General features: G+C 37.2%; 1 protein-coding gene across 1 annotated transcript in view; it reads left to right on the top strand.

Moving 5' to 3' along the window:
* LOC101883471 (specifically androgen-regulated gene protein) overlaps positions 1 to 19,717 on the top strand; it is a 29,333-nt gene extending 9,616 nt beyond the window's left edge. The window contains exons 2-4 of the mRNA XM_087307764.1: positions 8,543 to 8,714; positions 11,205 to 11,391; positions 12,558 to 19,717. Of these exons, the coding sequence (XP_087163890.1) occupies positions 8,610 to 8,714; positions 11,205 to 11,391; positions 12,558 to 14,122 (1,857 nt within the window). The 5' untranslated portion in view covers positions 8,543 to 8,609 and the 3' untranslated portion in view covers positions 14,123 to 19,717. The remainder of the gene's footprint in view (positions 1 to 8,542; positions 8,715 to 11,204; positions 11,392 to 12,557) is intronic.
* Positions 19,718 to 21,226: the final 1,509 nt, after the last annotated feature.

Genomic DNA, 21,226 nt, shown 5'->3' with positions numbered 1-21,226 from the left:
CCCCAGTCCAAACACATGCGCTATACAAGCCTGATCTCACGCTGAAATGTAAGTATTTTACGTTTTGCCAGTTTAGTGGCTAATTCGTACAAATTCGTACGAGTTCAGTCATACAAAGTTGTACGATTTTAAAAAGGAGGCGTGGCACCTAACCCCACCCCTGGACCCAACCGTCATTGGGGGATGAGCAAATCGTACTAAATTGTACGAATTAGATTACAAATTCGTACGAATTACCCACTAAATCAAAAAGTTACGAATTGCCGTAGTGTATGTGTGTTAATATGAGAGTGTTTGCGCTTTCTCAGTACTGGGTTGCGGCTGGAAATGCATCCGCTGCGTAAATCATATGCTGGAATAGTTGCCGGTTCATTCCACTGTGGAGACCCTTGATAATTAGGGATTAAGCTGAAGGAAAATAAATGAATGTTACTGTAATGAAGTTTACGGCCCTTAGGCCGCCGAGAAGAAGGAGGCAGAGAACCGATGCAGTTGCTGAGGCTTCCTCTGCCCTCGTTCCTCCTCTTATTGACCTTATTCTAAAATGCGGAAGTGCGCCTGTTTTCGCGATTGTCTTAGAACTTCCGTTTCAGTCGCCTATGGGAGAAATGACAAGGAATAATAAACGGCAAAAAACGGTCAAACTACTTGCTCTACAAACAAATGTTTGCATGACTATACAGACCAAGTAGAATAATATAACAAGGAAATATCAGTTTGCAACATCAAACAGCGAAACGAGCAGTTTTTAATGTCTAAAAATGAATGGAAGTGATTGAGACTGGAAGTCTCGTGCCAAAAAGATTCAAATGGCAGCGCCCGCTCGTCTGCGGAGAATAAGGTCAATAGTCCAGAGCTCCTTCCGTGGCTCATTCCGTTCCCACGGCTCTCGGCCATGCCCTCTCGCCACAGTTACTTAAGCGAAATTTTAAAAATATTTTAATTATGGCTGAGCCAATCACACTAATTTTTTGAATATCACTAATCGCAAAGGAAACATACAGCATCACCAAATTATTTGTCCAAAAAAAATCTAAAAATACATTATCATAATTGCTGTTTACCTTCTGGAAAAAACTGAAGTTCAGTAGTGTGGCATGATAATATTTTTTCAACACATTTCTAAACATAACAGTTTTAATAACCTATTTCTAATAACCGATTTCTTTTCTCTTTGCCATGATGACAGTAAATAATATTTGACTAGATATTTTTCACTAGTATTCAGCTTAAAGTGACATTTAAAGGCTTAACCAGGTTAATTAGGCAGGTTAGGGTAATTAGGCAAGTTATTGTTTAATTATGGTTTGTTCTGTAGACAATCGAAAACATATTGTTTAAGAGGGCTAATAATATTGACCTTAAAGTGATTTAAAACAATTATAAACTGCTTTTATTCTTGCCGAAATAAAACAAATAAGACTTTTTTCAGAAGAAAAAATATTATAGGAAATACTGTAAAAAATTCCTCAATCTGTTAAACATCATTTGAGAACTCTGAGTTTCTGAGTACGCTTCAGTCTAAACACCGTAAGCACTTTCTGAAATCAGATGTAGTTTCTTATTAGTGACTGTCCGTCTGCAGGCAGGGCACATTGTGTTCTCTGGGCGTTGGCTTGGAGTTATTTCATTTAGCATGCTTTTCTTTTAATTGACTCTTCTGAAAGGTGTGTCAAACATGAATATTTTCTTTCACATAACAGGGTGGATACGCGTTGAACGCATCATCAACAAATTATATAACAAAAAATTGTAAAAATAGTTCATCTAATAATAAATAATATTAGTGCTGGCCAAAAGTTAATCGTGATTATTGGCATCCAATTTTTTAAAAATACAATTATGTACTGTTTATATTTATTTTACACACACATATATATATATATATATATATATATATATATATATATATATATATATATATATATATATATATATATATATAAATATATATATATATATATGCATTTGACAAAATGTTTATTGATATTTAGATATAAAATATATATGTATTTGATACAAATTGGGCGTAATGGTGGTGTAGTGGGTAGCACTGTGGCCTCAGAGCAAGAAGGTCGTTGATTTGAGCCTTGGCGGTTCATTCCGCTGTGGCGACCCCGTATTAATAAAGGGACTAAGCCGAAAAAAAAATGAATGAATGAATCAATGATAATGGGAAATTGAAAACGCATTTGTCATATTGTGATTATTAAAGTTAACTAAAATCATAAAACAATTTTTTACTAAATAAAAAATGTAGTAAATAATAATTTCTTACTCACTCACTATGCTTTAGTTTAGTCCCTGATTTATCAGGGGTTGCCAGAATGGAATGAGCCAAAATCTCTGGCATATGCCCATCCAGCCGCAACTTAGCACTGAAAAATAAATAATAATATTAATTAAAAAAATTCATTCATGAAATATGTTATATACAGGGTACACGGTGGCTCAGTGGTTAACACACTCCCATGCCTCAAGAAGGTTGCTGCTTCGAGTTCTGGCTGTACCAGTTGTCATTTCTGTGTGGAGTATGCATGTACTTCCTCATGTTCCCTCACAGTCCAAACACATGCGCTATAGATAAATTGAACAAACTAAATTAGCCGTAGTGTTTGAGTGTCTATGGGTGTTTCCCAGTACTGGGTCGCAGCTGGAAGGGCATCCGCTGTGTAAAACATATGCTGGATAAGTTAATGGTTCATTCCGCTGTGGCCACCCCTGATGAATAAAGGGACTAAGCAGAAGGAAACTGAATGAATGACATGTACAATTATGTTTGAGTAAAGCGTAATTGGTTTTTATTCTTTACGGATGACGTTACTTTGTCAAATTAAAAATAAATAAATAATTATGTTGTCATTTTTGTAATGCATCTAACCATTAGATCACACACTGTTAAATGTTAAACAAATAAATAATTGTTTGTGAATACTTGAAATCATTATTATTGTGGCATAAAGTCTTCTTGCAGGATGTAGTGAAATTATGCAGGCGTGCTTCAGTTGAATAACAAGCCCACATCCTCAAATATCAATAACATAATGCTGCAAGCATGGAAGTTGCAAAACTGTTCTCTTCCCTATTGTCATGTACTGTATATCCCAGTAAAATGGCTTTATGAACAAACATTGAAGGGCGAGACTAAAGGTGTGACATGTTGACAGATGAAATCTCAATAGTTTTGGAATTGTTTTTCCCTTAACAAAAATTAAACAAGTCCCGGCTCGGTGTGGCGTTGGTTTCCTCCAGGTGCTCCGGTTTCCCTCACAGTCCAAACACATAAACTATAGGTGAATTGGGTAAGCAAAATTGTCCGTAGTATATGAGTGTGTGTTTGTGAATGTGTAAATGCATGGGTGTTTCCCAGTGCTGGGAAGGGCATCCTATGCATAAAACATATGCTGGAATAGTTGGCGGTTCATTCCGTTGTGGCAACCCCTGATATATAAGGGACTAAGCCGAAGGAAAATGAATTAGTGTAACTCACTCGATCTAACTTTTTGTATATTTGAGATCACATGCTGATTTTCACACTGAAAATTGCTCAGATGATATTAATGCATCATATAAATGAATAAACACACCTTTATGATGACGATTTTTTTGCTTTCATAACTTCAATTATGAGGTCATAATAACTGCCTTATGGTTGTTCAGAGTCAACGCTTTTGGACTCCTGAAAGCTTAACATACTCTGTAATCATTAAATCAACGATTACCTTATAATCATTGTTAAAAAGTGGTTCTGACAACGGAGTTAAGAACCCACGTGCAGCTTTATTTAACAGAGAATGGTCTGGCAGACAGCAGTCAACAGGTACAAACTGAAGCCAGGGGTTATAAACCTTTTTTCACTTCGGGGCTCACCTCCTTCTCCGAAGATTTTTTTAAGGCCCACATCTGACATTTTTTCTTAAACTGATTGTCTAGAGCAGTGGTTCTCAAACTGTGTTACGTGGGCTTTCTTCTAGTGGTACGCAGAGATATCAAATGTGTCATATGTACATGCTACATATATTTCAAAATTTATCAACAATTATTTATATATGAATATGACATATAATATTATTTATTATATAACATATAGCCTATATTTCTGAGGTCCAGGCAACATTTCCAGTGTTGATGAATTGACTACTATATGTTAACACTTTACATTTAAGTACATCACTGTTTTTTTTTTTTTTTTACTTTTTAAGAACATTAACCTACCACTTTTAACTTTTAAAAGCAATTTTTAATTTAAATGTTGACGTTTTTAGTTTTTTATTTGTTTCTTTTTTTACATATAAGTAGGCCCACACGGAATCTGCGCACGCAAAATTCCACAGATTTCTGCAGATTTTTAGCCCATCACTAATTTTGTTTATTTACTTGAGTAAATGTGTTTAAATTTAAATGTATTCAGTTTTTTAATTAATTACAGCAATATTATTGACTAATATGAAAATGTTCATCTGATTTATGTACAACACAGTTTGTAAAGTAATGTTTTTCTGTCTTTGAGTAGAGATATTATATGAGAGACTTGGTTTGTTTACCAAATGGATTTGCATTCATACATTAAATAAAAGTTAAAAAGGTATCACTTATTATTTCATATATTAAGGTTTTAGTTATGATACTCCCAAAGTAATTCTGCAGAAATTTGCAGATTTTTACCAAAATTCTCCACAGAAATAGCAAAAAACTTCTGAAGATTCCGTCTGGCCCTGCATATAAGCACAGTACAGTGTTAACGTTCAGACTAATTACAATGTTTAAAATGGCTGACAATAATAAATATTCTTAATAATAATTTAAAAATCTGCCACGTTCTAAAACTGCAGAGCTGTAGCTGCTCTAATTAGCTTATTACACTACTGTATTTCAATACTGCTCATTATGGTGGTACTTGGAGAGACATTTATTTTCTGAGGTGGTACTTAAAAAAAAGTTAGAGAATCAATGGTCTAGAGAAAATGCATATTCTTAAAATTCATTTGCTTATCTTATTTTTTTACAGCATTTTATATAAACACACACACACACACACACACACACACACATATATATATATATATATATATATATATATATATATATATATATATATATATATATATATATATATATATATATATATATATATATATAAAATTAAATCTAGAATATATAATAATATACATTTTATTTATTTTTTAAAAGATACACAGATTCAAAGCTGCTGAATTCTTCAGGTATTCTTTACAACTTCAGAGTATTTGGGCCTCTTTTTTTTTTTTGTAAATGAACCAGTACGACAACAGGAGATGACAGCTGCTTTAAATTGGACTGACTACTATTCATGTATTGATCTATATCCATTAAAGATAAACAAAAAGTAAAATACAGTAAAAACAATCAAAGTCTGTGAAACACATCGATCTGAAGGTGGTTGGGTTTTTAGGATATTATTGGAGTTCACTGTCAGTAGTGAGCAGCTGTTCACTAAAACACCACCGCGTCTCGCTAGATCCTCCTGTATGGGCGCGCGTCTTTTATAAAACACTCATTTGGACAACTATGCTGATATTTATATATATGCTGAGTAGGGGTGTCACGATTTCGATTTTTAATCGAAATCGATCGAAATTTATGCTCAACTTCGATTATCGAATCAAAAAATAGAATCGTCGATGCTGCCACGCCCCCATGTCACATCAGCTTGGCTTGCCAAGCGGGAAAAAAACAGGCTTGTTGAAGTGCTTGTTAAACTGCAGACGCAGGAGACCCGTCGACAGAACTTAAACCCTCTCGCATTTTGGATTTACAGTGAGTTATGTTGACAACGTTCGTGTTGTCGACAAAAAAACACAGTTTTGCAAGCTCTGCTATGTACGTATTACGTACGGTTCGTCCGATAGACAACACCGGCATCGCGATCCTCCGCCCGCCCCCGTTGCAAATCCGCTCGCGAAAAGTACACACTCAGGCCCTGTTTACACTGTGTTTGTTTTTAAATGGCATTTTAGAACGACAACGATTTGACATCCACAGTGGCGTGTAGCATTTCTGAGCAGCCCTCCTTCCTCTCTACCTCTGAAACATCACGTGACCACACAGACACAGACGCACACAGCCATATGAGCTTGAGACAGCAGGTCCAGGCAGTCAGAGGACTGCTTCAATCTTTCACTCACTTGTACTTAGTCATTTTAGCGAACACCTCAGATACTGTTGGCTGGTTCCTGTTGGTTGTGCGTCTTTTTTACCGACGCCATTATAACGACACAGATCACTGCCTATTCATGATTTGTTTATGGGTAAAACAAAGACCATGCAGGTCAGGTAGTTTAAACGGTAGGCTACAAATACTTAATTGGTCATTAATTAATTAATTAATTATTCATAATCGAAAATTGAATCGAATCGTGCCTTTAGAATCGAAAATGTAATCGAATCGAGGATTTGGAGGATCGTGACACCCTTAATGCTGAGTTCACACAAAGGGAGCACGCATAGTTTGTGAATCAATGGAAATGTGCGTCGTGAGTCACCCGCAAACTGGTTATAACTCTAATCATCATTACCTGTACATTTATGTGACGGTTTGCTTTATACAGCTCAGCATGTAGTCCTAGTTGATGTGCAGTGGTTGGAAGCGCAGCCAAGGTTAAGTCTGTATTTTACAGTGAAGTAATCTATAACAGAAAACGGGAAATACCACTTTGAAATGCTCACAGAAAACAAGACTCAGCCATGTGTGTGTGTGTGTGTGTGTTTGAGAGGTGAATATATAGTCCAGATAATCAGTCCATGATGAGTTACCAGCTGTGTGTGTATGTCAGTGTCCGGATGACTGGATTGGAGCAATGACTTTTAGGACTTTGTAGTTCATATAGTGGCAGAAATGTAGTCCGGGTGATAATGCATGTTTTCCAGCCATCTGCAAAGCCTAGATCGGTGGTGATCGTGACAATCATAGACATTATAAATTCGACACATCTGAAATCATTAGGGGGTTGCTATTGTTGGATCTTGAATGATTGACAGGTCAGTCCCGCCTGCGTCAGTAAACACCAATCAAAGAAGAGATGTCGTTGAAGAGTTGTTTTGATTGATCATGTAGGATTTTGTGACTTGTTTAATATTTAAGTTCGTCTCACAATATTTAATAATCCTAAATGATTGCACGGACAGGTTCTCCTTGGCACCCTGTGATGGAGCGTACACACCTGACGCAGCTTGTGAGAATAGACTGGTGCTTTGGTTCTTCCGAGACGGTCACAGTTTGATGGCTTGTTGTCTCGTGTCTACTAGAGCAATTCCAGCTGAATTTTCAGTTTTTGGTGAACTATCACTTTAATCTGCTCTGAAATCTTGACTATTTATGATGGATATTATCTGGACGTCACTGATATGTCCTTTTTTAGCAAGATGATTTAGATAAAGATGGACAGAGAAGAGCTGTGGCGACAAGGTGATGCTATCAGATAGGAAATACCATTGAGCTTATGTAATATACCATGTCACTGTGTGATTAGCATTCTTACATACTGCCACAAGCCATCGGTGCTGACAAGATGAGGAAATGATCATTTTTGGGTGAACTAACCCGTTAAGGCTCCATTTATTTGATCAAAAATGGTAAAAGTATTACAGTATCCTAACTCAAGTATTACAATGAATTTGAAATGACTGTTTTCTATTTACAATTATTTTCTGTGATTGAAAGCTGAATTTTCAGCATCATTACTGCATCCTTAAGAAATCTTTATAGTGTGATTATTTGATCTGCAGCAGATCGTCTTGACTATGACTATATGCCAAAATGCATTGAGTTACTGCCATGTGATTGGCTGATTCGAAATTAGCTTTAACAAGCAGTTGGACAGTACCTAATAAAGTGGCCAGTGAGTGTATATACATAAATAGACACAGTACACATGTATGTTTTTGTTTGTGTACTTGATGTTAAGTGTTGATGGTTATTGTGTTAAGTGAATGATTCTTGTTTTATATGAAGCACCACCATGTCAAAATGAATTGCCCCAAGGGGATTAGTAAAGCTTTTAACTTAAACTATACAAACTTTTATTTTGGATGTGATTAAAAGTGATTAATTGTTTGACAGTATTAATTCTTTTGTAAAATAATTCCTTTTGATGCTCTGTGACAGTTTGATAAGCATAATGATATATATATACATACATATATACACACACACACACACACACACACATATATATATATATATATATATATATATATATATATATAGATGTATATACACACACACACACACATACACACACATATATATATATATATATATATATATATATATATATATATATATATATATATATAAACACGCACACACACACACACACACGCACACACACACATATATATATATATATATATATATATATATATATGTATACACACACACACACACACACACATATATATATATATATATATATATATATATATATATATATATATATATATATATATATATATATATATATATACATACACATACATGTTTTAATTTTTTTTTTTTTGACAGATTGGTTCCATCGTTAAACAAAGCTTTTTTGAAGACCCTCGTCAGCAATTGACTCTTCAAATGTGCGATGCCCAAAAGTGACACCTGGCCAGGGGGCATTTCCATTGAATCTGTGTCTGGAATGGACAGTGCCGGAAGCTGTGATAGTGTGCATAGCATCACCTCTGGATTTGTGAGTCTGACGCCATTCGTTCATTTCCAAGAACACCTTACACCCGCAACAAACACTGATTCATCATCATGTAACTCCAGACCTGCTGTTGTGGTTATTTTCTCCATGGAGCATAAAGAATTTCTTTTTCCATGCAAGAACAGTGGGTAACACTTTAAAATAAAGGTCCTTTAGTAAATGTATTTACTAACTTTAACTAGTAATTAATCATTTAATAAAGCATTTTTTAATTAAAGTTCAACTTTAACTAATGCATTATTTAAATTCACAGCTGTGCTTGTTAACATTAGTTAATATACTGTGAGTTAATATGAACTAACATTAGTTAACTTTAATGACTTTAACTAATGTTAACAAGCATGAATAAATACAGTAATAAATGTAATACTAATAGTTTGTTCATGTTAGTAAACAGGCGGCAAGGTGTCTCAGTGGTTAGCACTGTCGCATTACACTAAGAAGGTCACTGGTTTGAGTCCTGGCTGAGCCAGTTGGCATTTCTGTGTGCATGTTCTCCCTGTGTTGACGTAGGTTTCCTCCAGGTGGACTGGTTTCCCCCACAGTCCAAAGACATGCTCTATAGGTAAATTGAATAAAGTAAATTAGCCGTAGTGTATGAGTGTGTGTGTATTTGAGAGTGAATGGGTGTTTCCCAGTATTGGGTTGTGTCTGGAAGGGCATTGGCTGCCTAAAATAAATGTTAGAATAGTTGGTGGTTCATTCCACTCTGGTGAACCCTGATAAATAAGGGACTTAGCCAAAGGCAAATGATTGAATGAATGTAAGTGACTACATTACTAACATTAACTAATGGTACATTATTCTACAGTGTTACCGAACAGTTACCTAATAAAAAGATAAACAACAACTATTGATTGAAATAGTTTTATGTACAAAACTAATAAGTTAAACCCTTCATAGTGTCCTAACGCAAATCGACTGTGTGGAACCCAGCATTTTTACAGCGCTGGAAATATAAATGGAATGTTTTAACATCATGCAATTGTTAAAGGAGAGTAAGCCATTGCTTTAAACAGCATTTAACTTTGATAAGGAACTCGTCTTCTTAACCCCTTCAGACCTGAATTATGTTCCAAATTTCAGAAAAATGGGATGTCATGTGATGTCCATTGTAATGGACGCAGGGTCTAAAGGGGTTAAAGCGATAGTTCATCTAAAAATTAAGATTTACTCATCATTTACTAACTTTCAAGTGGTTCTAAACATTTACGAGTTTCCTTTTTTTCAGTTGAACACAAAACAGGATGTTTTGAAACATGACACCATTGACTTCCATTTTTCAATACAACTTCTTTTTTTGTTCAACAGAAAACAGGATTGTGACAAATGAAAGTTGAGTAAATGATGACAGAATTTTCAGTTTTGCTCAAACTATGCCTTTAAAAGTAAAACATGCTTTTTCTGCTCACGCTGCCTTTATTCTTTCTTTTTTATTTTAATATATTTCAAAATGTTTTAAATGTTAAAATGTTTTAAAGCTAAATGTTCAGCACCCTTATGGTGCGTTTACACCAGATGCGGATGAAGTGTCATGTGCTAGTGGTTTACATGTTAAGTCAATGCAAAGGCGCGAATAGACATCCTTCGGTACAATTTGCGCAAATGAAGTGCTGCAAATTGATCTTTTTGCACATTTGACACACTAAATGCGCGAATCACGCAAGTTGGAAAATCTAAACTTCAGCAGACTTTCAGCGTTACCAATTAGGAGCTTGCTCTTGTATGGGCGGGATTATGACATAGCGCCTTTTGTTGGTGTCCCAAGGGGAAATCCTCCTGCCGCTACCGGACAAAAGCTCGTCAAATTTGGCTCAGCTCAGTCTGAAGCACCGCTGAAAGCTTCCATCATCAGGTGTACATTCTGGAGTAGTTAATGAACTCACAGAGCTGGGTGCACCTCTGAAAGGATCTAGTGCACTCAGACATGGCGCCAAACAAATCTATGCTGTTTTTCAGCCTTCCTAAAGCACATAAAGCAAAGCTACTATCTCAATAAAAACCTTGTTAGACATTTTGCAACGAAACTAGAGTCACGGGGCAGACAAAAGCTCTTCCCATGACGTGAATCCACATCTATTGTGTAGTGAATTTGAGACATAAATTAAGCAAGTAAACTCAAAATGTCCATGCATCTATTTACGCATGTATAACGCAATTTATTCGTGCATGCCGCATCTGGTGTGAACACAGCATTAGATCAGTCTTCAGTGTCACATGAAATAAGTCTAAAACTGTCAATTTTATGCTAAAGAAATATTTCTTATTAACAGTTGTAATATTGAAAGATATTGTTAAGCACAAATCAAAATTTATTTTTCAAGATTTTTTTTATTAAAAGTGCAAAAGCAGAGCATTTTTTTAACATTTAATTTTAGTTTCAGTTTAAATGTATTCAATATAATGTTTGTTAAACATATATAATTGAATGTGTCCTGGTTTAAAAAAAGTATTGATTTCTTTATGCGATAGAGTGATGGCAGTCTGGAGCACCTTTCCGCGGAGGAGAAAGCCTGCTTGATGTTTCTGGAGGAGACCATTGAGTCTTTGGAGGCAGAATATGACAGCGGTTTGTCAAACGATGAGCCTGATTGTCCATCCAATGGCCTGAAAGAAAACATTGCTCATCCGACCTCCATCAGTCAGAACAAATCTCAGGGTAAACACCAACACCAGAAACATCTACGGCAGTGGTTTTCAACCTGCGTGCCCCCATCTGTTATCAATAACATTGTTAATATATGTAAAAATAGCCTTGTTTCCATCCAAAGATTCAAATTAAACGTGTGCAAAACTAAAATCATTGCCATCCAATGAGTCAACGAGAACAAAACCATACCTTTCTGATAAACTGGCTCTAAATATCAGAGGTTTGGCTGTAGGAGAAGCCACTGTGGGCTTTTTCTTCTATAATAAATAAGTTGCACCTTAGAAGATGAAATGCAATGAATACTCGGTGGCTTTTAGAGGCATGAGACACTCTTTGAGATCACAGATGCTCAAGATAGTTCTGAAGAAATAATAATATAATAACAATAATACTGAACTTACTACCTTGTAGTTTATGTGTTTTTAATATTATCGGATAAAAAGGTTAACCAACTCATTTGTGTGCATAAGGTTTTTATGCAAGACTTTAAAACTCATGCACATCTTGGCGTTTCCATTATGCATTTGTTCGTGAGAAACTCTATAACGCTCATAAAAATAAGTGGATGGAAGAAATTAATAATAAATTGTTGCTATGCGTTCACTGTTTACTGCTAATTAGTAATTGTGGTAAATAGTTAGTAATTGTGACCTATTAGTTTGTGTTAGAGTAAGATAAAAACCCACCGAAAAAGTTGATCAAAAATAGTGAGTTCATTCAAGAGTTCACACTTGGATATTGCTTGACGCTATTAGCAGGTTTGGCATGCTGTCCTGAGAGAGAACCCTGACCTCAGAGATAATTGAGCACAGGAATCCAGTGCATGTAAGGGGGTCCAAGATCAGGTAGATCTTGAGAGCTTCCCCTAGTAAAGAAAGAAAAGGAGGAGATGGGGTGGAAGGGGGGATTCTTACAAAACGAAGATAGGGCATTAGGGTGAAATCTGTCTATTTATTGTAGGCTTGGATCAATCTGATTAGTGTATTACTGATTATGGATGAGAGACAAGCCGCATTCAATCATATCATGTGCTCCTCTCGAATTTAGTTTAAAAACTTCCCTTAGTGGGATGTGAATTCAAAAAGATTGGCAACCACTGATCTACAGATGTACTGAAATACATAGAGAGATAGCTTGGGATGTTTCAATAATAGCCTATAAATGTTCTCTTTCAGAGTTCTCTACCCTCGAAGGTCAAGTCAAAGTGATTGGAAAAGATGGTAAACCTCCTCAGAAGTACCTTGTGCCAACCCCATTGCTCCTTGCCAGTGGAAATGACAAGATAATCAAACCTGTGGTAAAGGCTCCAGTAGAAGCACCTGTGGTAAAGGCTCCAGTAGAAGCACCTGTGGTAAAGGCTCCAGTAGAAGCACCTGTGGGATTTATTGATGCACCTGATGGGTTCAGATCAAGCCCCGACCATCAACAACATGGACGGATAGTTTCAGAAGATGCTCCTTCAAAAGTAGTACCAAGCGTTGGACTGTTAAGTGATGTGGTGGACTTGCCACCTTCTTTCATACCTGAGCCTCCAGTTAAAACAGGTTTGTGTAATGAAACCAAAGCCAAAGTTGGTGCTTCAGAGAGTTTAAATGTCAAATCCCAGGTAAAGGTGCAAAAGGTGTCCTCAGAGGTGCCACTGGAATTCATTCCTCCACCTTCAGATTTCATGGACAAACCACCGGAGAATGTAAACCTTGCTTATTGCCCGCCACCACCCATTTACGATGAACCCCCAGAATGGATTCCCGAACTCCCCAATGTGGAGCCACATACTTCTGCTGGATCTATCAAGCCAACAGAGGTGACCAAATCACAAACTGTTGACCCAGAAACATCAAAAGTCTTATTATCCCACAATGAGATTGAAAATCTACGCAAGAAGGCCTCCATTAAGAAGGCACCACACTTGGCACCGATAATGGTTGCACAGCATTCTTCTGTAGACAAACCGATGACGCCTTCACCATCATCTGAACACATTCCTGCTTTACCAAAAGACTACAACGACTCTAAAAGCCCGCCTGCGGTAGCACCCAAACCCAAGAAACTCCCATCCAATATCATCCTCAAAAGTCACAAAGACACCGGGACGACCCATTCATTACTACCGCAAAACGAACGCAGTCAGATGGATCCGCAGAAAATCCGAATGGAGGCTTTGATGAAACTAGGCCTGCTGAAGAATGAAGAGGTTGAGACAGGTCCCATTGGCATCTCTCCCTCTCATTCACCAACATTCAAAGCTAAATCTCATCCACAGTCACCCGGTCACTCGATAGCACCTTTAGAAACTGTTCAAGAACCATCCAGACTTTCTGAAAGTCCAGTGGACGTGCATCAACCTACAGAAGCTATAAAGCACCAAGAGGTAAAAAGCAGGGAAGGTTCTTTCAAAAAGCAAGCAGTAAAGTCCTTCCAGATCAAATCGGCATCCTTGGATCGTGCTGTGATTCCTCCACAGACATCAAATCCAGAAAGGACCAATGTTGAGTTGTCACCAGGCCAGTTACGAAGAAGTCGAGCTGGACCTTCTTCTTTAGGGAGTGCAAAGGAGTTTAGTATCAGCCATTTGGCTGAAGAGTCACACAAATTGCTTCACGGAGCTGCAGTCCAGCACAGCAATGAGCCCCAAAAGTTGCCTCGCCACAACGGAATAAGCGTTATGATTTCCCCAAATGGTAAAAATGGTGAGAATCGAAGGGAAGCCTTGAAGAAACTGGGATTACTGAGGGACTAATCAAGCAGCTTTTGTGGTCTTAAATGACGTTGTCCTTGGAATCTGGAATCTTTGGAATATTAATTAGTCATCTATTGGTGTTCCAATCTTCTGAGACCTTTATTCAGCCTTAGAACTAGTGATGGGAAGTTTGGATCATTTTACTGACTCAAGACCTTTGAGTCTCATTTATGGAGATGAGCGAAGCTTTTTTCGTTCGAGTCTTTTCGTTCAATGTGCCAAAATAACTTAATGTTAAGAGATGCTTTCAAACACATCTAAAACTCACCCAAACGTTGCTCACACTACAAACTAGTCATAACTTAAATGCTAATATACGATGCAATGCTATTAAGAAAGAGAAAATAATCCTTCATTGTTTACCTGGTGTTTTATCTAGGATTAGCTCTGCTCACCTCTTCTGGCATGTCTTTAAATTTAAGTTGTTCATTCACCTGACACTAACAGTTCTATAAACTTAACCAAGTCTGAGACGGAAACACAAATGATTAGTTCATCTTTTGAATATTCAGGATTTTTAGTCTTTCGTTCATCACGAGACAGCATGTAAAGAGATGAGTCCAAACCGAAGACTCAAAAAATAAACGGATCAAATCTTTTTCCAGCTCTTAATGCATGATTGGTGTAATCTCACCGGTCCTACGCCACCCAACCCGCTCCGAGCCGGTATCGAACCAGCGTCCTTCTGCATGGAAGCCAGTTGCTCTACCAAGGAGGCTAAAGACCATGGCCTCTAGTGTCTGTCGCTAGAGCACCTTTAGAGGTCAGAGGAGTGAGGTTTACCTGCACAGCACACACTAGCTGGCCTCCGTTACATTGGCTTCTGTCTTTCACGTGATGAACAAACAACTAAAACTGAGGACTTGAGAGATGAACAGATCAAATCTTTTTCAACCTCTGACTGCATATGATTGGCTTTTTTCTTTAACATGAGGAACGAAAGACTCAAACCCAATAAAAGACTTGAAAAATAAACTAATCTTCTACTCTACCTGCACAAATATGCACATGCGTGAATGAACGAATCACTCCCTGAGAGGAATCATCATTCTCTAGTGACATAAAAAATTCGACAAATCGTTCAAGAACAACCCATCACTTTTTGGAACGCAAATTAAGATATTTTAGATCAAATCATCAAAATCCATAGACAGCAAAAAAATGTAAAAATGAATGGTTCACCTGTCTTCCACATTATGTGCAATATGATGCTTGCCCATCGTAAACACATCTGAGAGACGTCAAAGGCAAACAAAGTCATCATTACAGTTTTTTGCAGCACAAAAGAGTTATTAGCACTTTGTATGATTTCAGTTGAACCACAGAAGTCACATAGTCTGTTGTGATAATGTTTTTTTGTTTCTTTTCTGTACTTCTCTGGATCGTTGCTGTTTATGAAGGGTCAGACAGCACTTGGATATAATCTAAAATGTCTTAATTTGTGTTACGATAATGAATGAGGGTCTCAGGGGATTGGAATGACATGAGAGTTGGTAATTAACAGAATTACTGTTTTTGTGTGAGCCAATCTTTTAACAGCCTGATTACACAATTGATACAATGGACAAAAGATTTGTAATTTCTCGTAATTTAATTTGGTTAAGCGACATCAGCATGAATCCAGAAATATTTGTTTTAAAATGTTCATATTTTTCTCATTATCAAAAATGTGCTTTTGTAAACAAGCTATCAACACTAGAGCCACAAACCCATGGCAGGACCATGTTCACTTATTATCGGTCAGTTACGAAAGAGTTGAGCTTGACCTTCACCTGTAGGCAGTCCAAATGACTTTAGTATCAGACATCAGCACTAAGAGACAACTAATCGCTGCTGTTATATTCAGCCTCACAACGATGCCCAAAATTTGCCTCAACCCAATGGAATAAGCTTGATGATCTCCCCACACTCTCATTACTGAAGGACTAGTGGTGTGACCTTTCTCTGGGTACTTAATTGACAATTATTTTTGGATGGAAAAATACAGACTTTGACAATAATTGTGATGTGTTTGTTTTCGGCTTGGCAGTTTATTTGCATCCTTCACTAGCTTGTAATCTGACAAATAATCTTGTTTCTGACACATTTTCTAAAGGTTTTCCAATCTAAACTACTGCTACAAGCTATAAACCCAGAGAAGGACCCATGTTGAGTTGTTGCCAGGTCAGTTTCGAAAGCTCAAACTCCTTTTTATAGGGAGTGCAGATGACTTTGGTATCAACCGTCAGACTAATGAGACTCAATCATTGGATGCTGCTGTGTTTCAGCTGGACAAAAATACACACTAAATAAACAGATTAAGTGTGATGATCTCCCTGCACTGTAAAAATGGACAGAACCAAAGAGAAATAAGCCTGGTGAAGCGTTTCTTTGGGTTCTTAATTCACAATTTATTCTGGGTCGTCGGACCAAGAATTTTGTAAGATTTTGAAGCATTGATCTTTGGGGAAAGATCAAAAGCTGACAAGGTCTCATGTTATATTGACTTTGACATCATTTGTGATGCTTTTGTTTTCAGCTTTGTGGTTAATTTGCTACCCCAACTGCCTTAAGTCAATGGCACAATGTATAATATACAATAGGCACTTTCTTGTCAATGGACTGATTTCACGCGGCCATTTTTAAAAGTGAAATCGAGGCTGCGGTTGGAAGAAACCCGGAAGTATCGTTGGGAGTTACATAGGAACGTTGTGTACCTGGCTGTATATCTTATCAGCGAAGAGAAAGTGACACAAATTAATAATTTCACCGCCTTCCGAGTGACCCGAAGGTCCGTTCTGAATGAATGGTGAATGTTAAAAGGCATATCAGATCTCATTTTCAGCTAAGTTAAGGGAAATGGCACTAGTTAGCTAACGTTTTCTTTCCCAAACACACGTTTTAGATGCCATTTATCAAACTTAAGTTAATGAACTGATTCTTTCACTATATTAGACTCGTCACGATACTGAATTTAAAGAAAAGCGCCAATTTCCCGTTAACATTTAAGGCACTGTTGATGGTTGTCTTAAAACAGCGCTGATTTGCCATTGTGCTCACGTGTGCAACAGAAATGATTGTGATTGGCCAAGAAGGTCATCAATTCACCGATCCGCTTGATGACTCGACTGATCTTCACGGCTGCTTCGCGCTCCAGTCTCTGTATATCTGTGTTTGCACTGGGTGAAGAGCGGTAAACTGATGAGCACTGGTGAATACTATGGTAAATCAGTGCTGTTTATAAACGCACTCAGAAGCGCTTGAATGTTAGCAGGAAATAGACTTTTTTAAAACTTCAGTACCAGGACAACACAAGAGCGTGCTACAGAGGACTGCAGTGTTTTATCGGTTATCAGGTTACATAGGCTGAAGCAGGGAAGCGTCCCCCATGGTGTTTAACTGGTGCCATGAGCTGAAGCCTAGGAGGACACTTGAGCATATTACTCTTACAGAGATTGTGATGTTGTTTGATGCCTAAATTGCTTTTAATTGTTTAAATTAAACTTACTGAATTATATTAAAGTGATGTTTACACCATTTCTGCATTTTGAAATCTCGGCAACAGCTAAAGGGTTTGTTATCCACAGCATGTTACTGCAATGTTTACAGTGTTGGACCTATACTTCCGGGTCTCTTCCTACTGCAGCCTCGATTTGGTTATTTATAATGGCGGCCGCGTGAAATAAGCATATTAAATTAGTAAGGCTACATCCTATGACTTAAGATACACTTAGAAATGGTACTGTTGTTTCTTAATGCCTCCTACCATGTAATGTCCAAAAAATATTGTGTAAAAGAGCACCACAAACACACAAAAACAGGACAGGACCCATGTTGAGTTGACTCCAGATGAGTTAAAAAGAGAGTTGGGATTGATCTCCTTCTGTAATTTGTCAAGGAATAGTGTGCAAGTGAGAATATAGACTTGGACACATGCAAAACAACATATCTAGGTAAACCTTCCATGTATTTTGAAGAAAAGCAATCTGGAGCATGTACAAACTGACATAAATTGTGGCTGGAGAAGTAATGGTTGTGTTTAACGGAGCCTGGTTTCTCTCAAGGTTTTTCCCTTCACTTTTGTCAATTGGTGAAGTTTGTTCCTCGCCACTGGCTTGCTTGGTTTGGGACTTGTGGAGCTGCGCATGCTCTTCAGTGTTTGGACTTTCAGCAGTGAAAATTAAGCCACACTGAACTGAACTAAACTTCAACTCTGAAAACTGAACTGGCACTGAACTTCTATGTTCAGCTGCGTTGACACAATCTATGTTGTAAAAGTAGAGAAATAAAGATGAATTGAATTGATTGTAGTAATCTTTAACAATGCTGTCCAAATGGAGGAGAGGGGTCTGCAGTTGCAAAGTAGGCTGCATGTAATGCTTTTTATTGTGCTCACCTAACCCCCACTCCTAAGCCTACCCCTCACAGTGACATCACTAGCTCCAATGAGTGCATTGTGTCTTGTAATGTAATGTAATATAATGTAATGTGTATTTATATAGCGCATTTATTGTGCATGGCCATCAGTGGCGCAACAAGGGGGTATGCAGTATATGCGGCGCATAGGGGCGCCACACATGGGGGGGGGCGCCGTTGTGCCAAAACTATTTTTTCAAATTATCCTTATTAAAAGTTTCAAATAATAAAAATAAATAAATATGTTTTGTTAAAAAACATTATTTTGCATTTTAAACGAATATAATATTGTTATTGTTTAATTCAAAATCATTTAACACAATAACATGCAGTCCCACAGCCGAAAGTGTTCATGTAGATGTACTGTTTAGATTTGCTTTTGTTTTTATCAAAATAAACTGTCAAATCATACATAATGTCAAAAGTTATAAGATTAACCTGAAAATTTGTCTTCATTTATTATTAATTAATTAATATAAAATAAGAGGGATTGCACAAAATTTGAACCCGCATACCCCTCAGTTAATGTGTAGTTGCGCCCCTGATGGCCATACACCCAAAGTGCTTTACAATCATAAGAGGGGTCTCTCCATACCACCACCAGTGTGCAGCATCCACTTGGTAGATGCGACGGTGACAATGCGCTCACCGCACACCAGCTATTGGTGGAGTGGTGACAGTGATAGAGCCAATTCGGGGGATGGGAATGATTTTGAGGCCATGATTGTAAGGGCCGATAGAGGGACTTTGGGCAGGACATATTGCATCTCTGAAATATGCAGTCTCAGCTTGCAAATTCAAGTCTGCATGCAGATACTATTGGAATCCAAAGCAGCCGCTGAACAATTTTGTCCACCACTTTAGCTGAACTGGTCTAAAAACAAATCAATGTTTTCAAAAGCCTCCGTTTTCAGTCCGTACTGCAACTCAAAAAGTGCATTTTCAAAGTCATCTACTTTTTTTAAAAGATCTTTTTTTTTATCAACATGGATGGAAGGCCAAAATGGAGAGATAAATAAGTAATTTCAAACCAATACAAGTGTGGAGATGGCCTGAGGAATGTATTTATGGTGCAGCCTTTGTCTGAGTGCTTAATTCACGGTTAATTCTAGGTTTTTGTAGAGTTAGCATGGTAAAGATGAATGCTAACAAGGTGTCATATAATATGGGCTTAATGACATTAAACGACACTGACTTTGGCATCGTTTGTGATGCTTTTGTTTTTGGCTTGTGGTTCATTTGCACCCTTTACTACCTGATTTTGTACATTTGAAAATGGTATTGATGTTCTCCGTTCTCACAGTAAACTATCCAAACCAATTGTTTTATTACTAATCAGAATTACAAGTCCATTTTCTGACGTCTCTGCACAAATGTAAAGATTGTACGCCTGTAACACTGATGTCATCTTGCTGTCCACTTTAAAAATGTTTTCTGTACATCATTCTGTACATCATGTTTTCCGTTTTCTTTATCAAACAGCACCATGAAAAAAAAGATTAGCATTTTAACTATGACTCACAAGACTGTGTGTCATCATTTTCAAATACCACAGGACATCATCATGACATCAGAATGACGATGTACCCCAATGTCGTTGGGATGTTGCAGTTTGTCTAGAAATGAAAATCAGGTTGTTGCCAGAACCCAACGGCAGCGTCAGTGTCCAACGTCCAACCTAAAATCAACCAAATATCAACCCCTAATGATGGACGTTACCACTATGACGTCTATTAGACATTGGATTTTTTGGTTACCATACCTGATGAATAAATGTCAGCATTTGACGTCAACATGATGTTGGTTTATGTTGGCTCGATGTTGGATTTTGGTCACTTTCCAACACAACCTAAAATCAACCGAATTTTATTTGCCATTGTAATTGGTCGTCAATTTCCCAGAGATGGGTTGCTGCTGGAAGGGCATCCGTTGCGTAACAACTTGCTGGATAAGTTGGCGGTTCATTCTGCTGTGGCGACCCCGGATTAATAAAGGGACTAAGCCGACAAGAAAATGAATGAATGAATTGGTCATCAAAATATTAATGTCTTATGACATTGCCCCTGTTAAAGGGCAGTTTTCCAGTACTGGATTGCAGCTGGAAGGGCATCCGCTGTGTAAAACATATGGCAGAACAGTTGGCGGTTCATTCTGCTGTGGTGACCACTGATAAATAAGGGACTAAGCCAAAAAGGAAAAGTGAATGTTGCATTTTCAAGCTAGTCCAAATGGGAAAAGATCTTTTACAACTTTACGTTTTCCTATTTATACTGATTAATTTAGTAATATAGGAAAAGAAATGTACATGTAAATGGATTGTATTGTAGCATTAATGAAAATATGGTTTCACATCACTTTCACTTCTATGTTACAGTATATACACATGTAGTTTTCAGTATTTTCTTTTAAGAAATAGAATCATCACAAACCCAAAAAACAAATATTTAATTACATAACTTGATGATTTGCTTTCCAGTGACTCAAATCTCACCCCCGATGTATAAACACAGACCTGTAGCCAGCCTGGTAAAAGGGGTGATTCTTTTTTTCTCAAAAAGTTGCGGTTATAGGCCTCATTAGGCTACTATTTAATTTTGATTTATAAATACTGCATTTTAGTACAATTTTTAACACTTTTAGCTGGAATAGATTGTCAGATGGTCATCATAACCAAAAAAGTAGATTTGAAAATTCATTGATAACAACTAG

This window comes from Danio rerio, chromosome 23 (assembly GCF_052040795.2).
Source record: "Danio rerio strain M-AB ecotype USA chromosome 23, GRCz13ab, whole genome shotgun sequence".
NCBI classification, from domain to species: domain Eukaryota; kingdom Metazoa; phylum Chordata; class Actinopteri; order Cypriniformes; family Danionidae; genus Danio; species Danio rerio.
The sequence above is the reverse complement of the archived record's forward strand: the minus strand, read 5'-3'. Positions and strand labels throughout refer to the sequence as shown.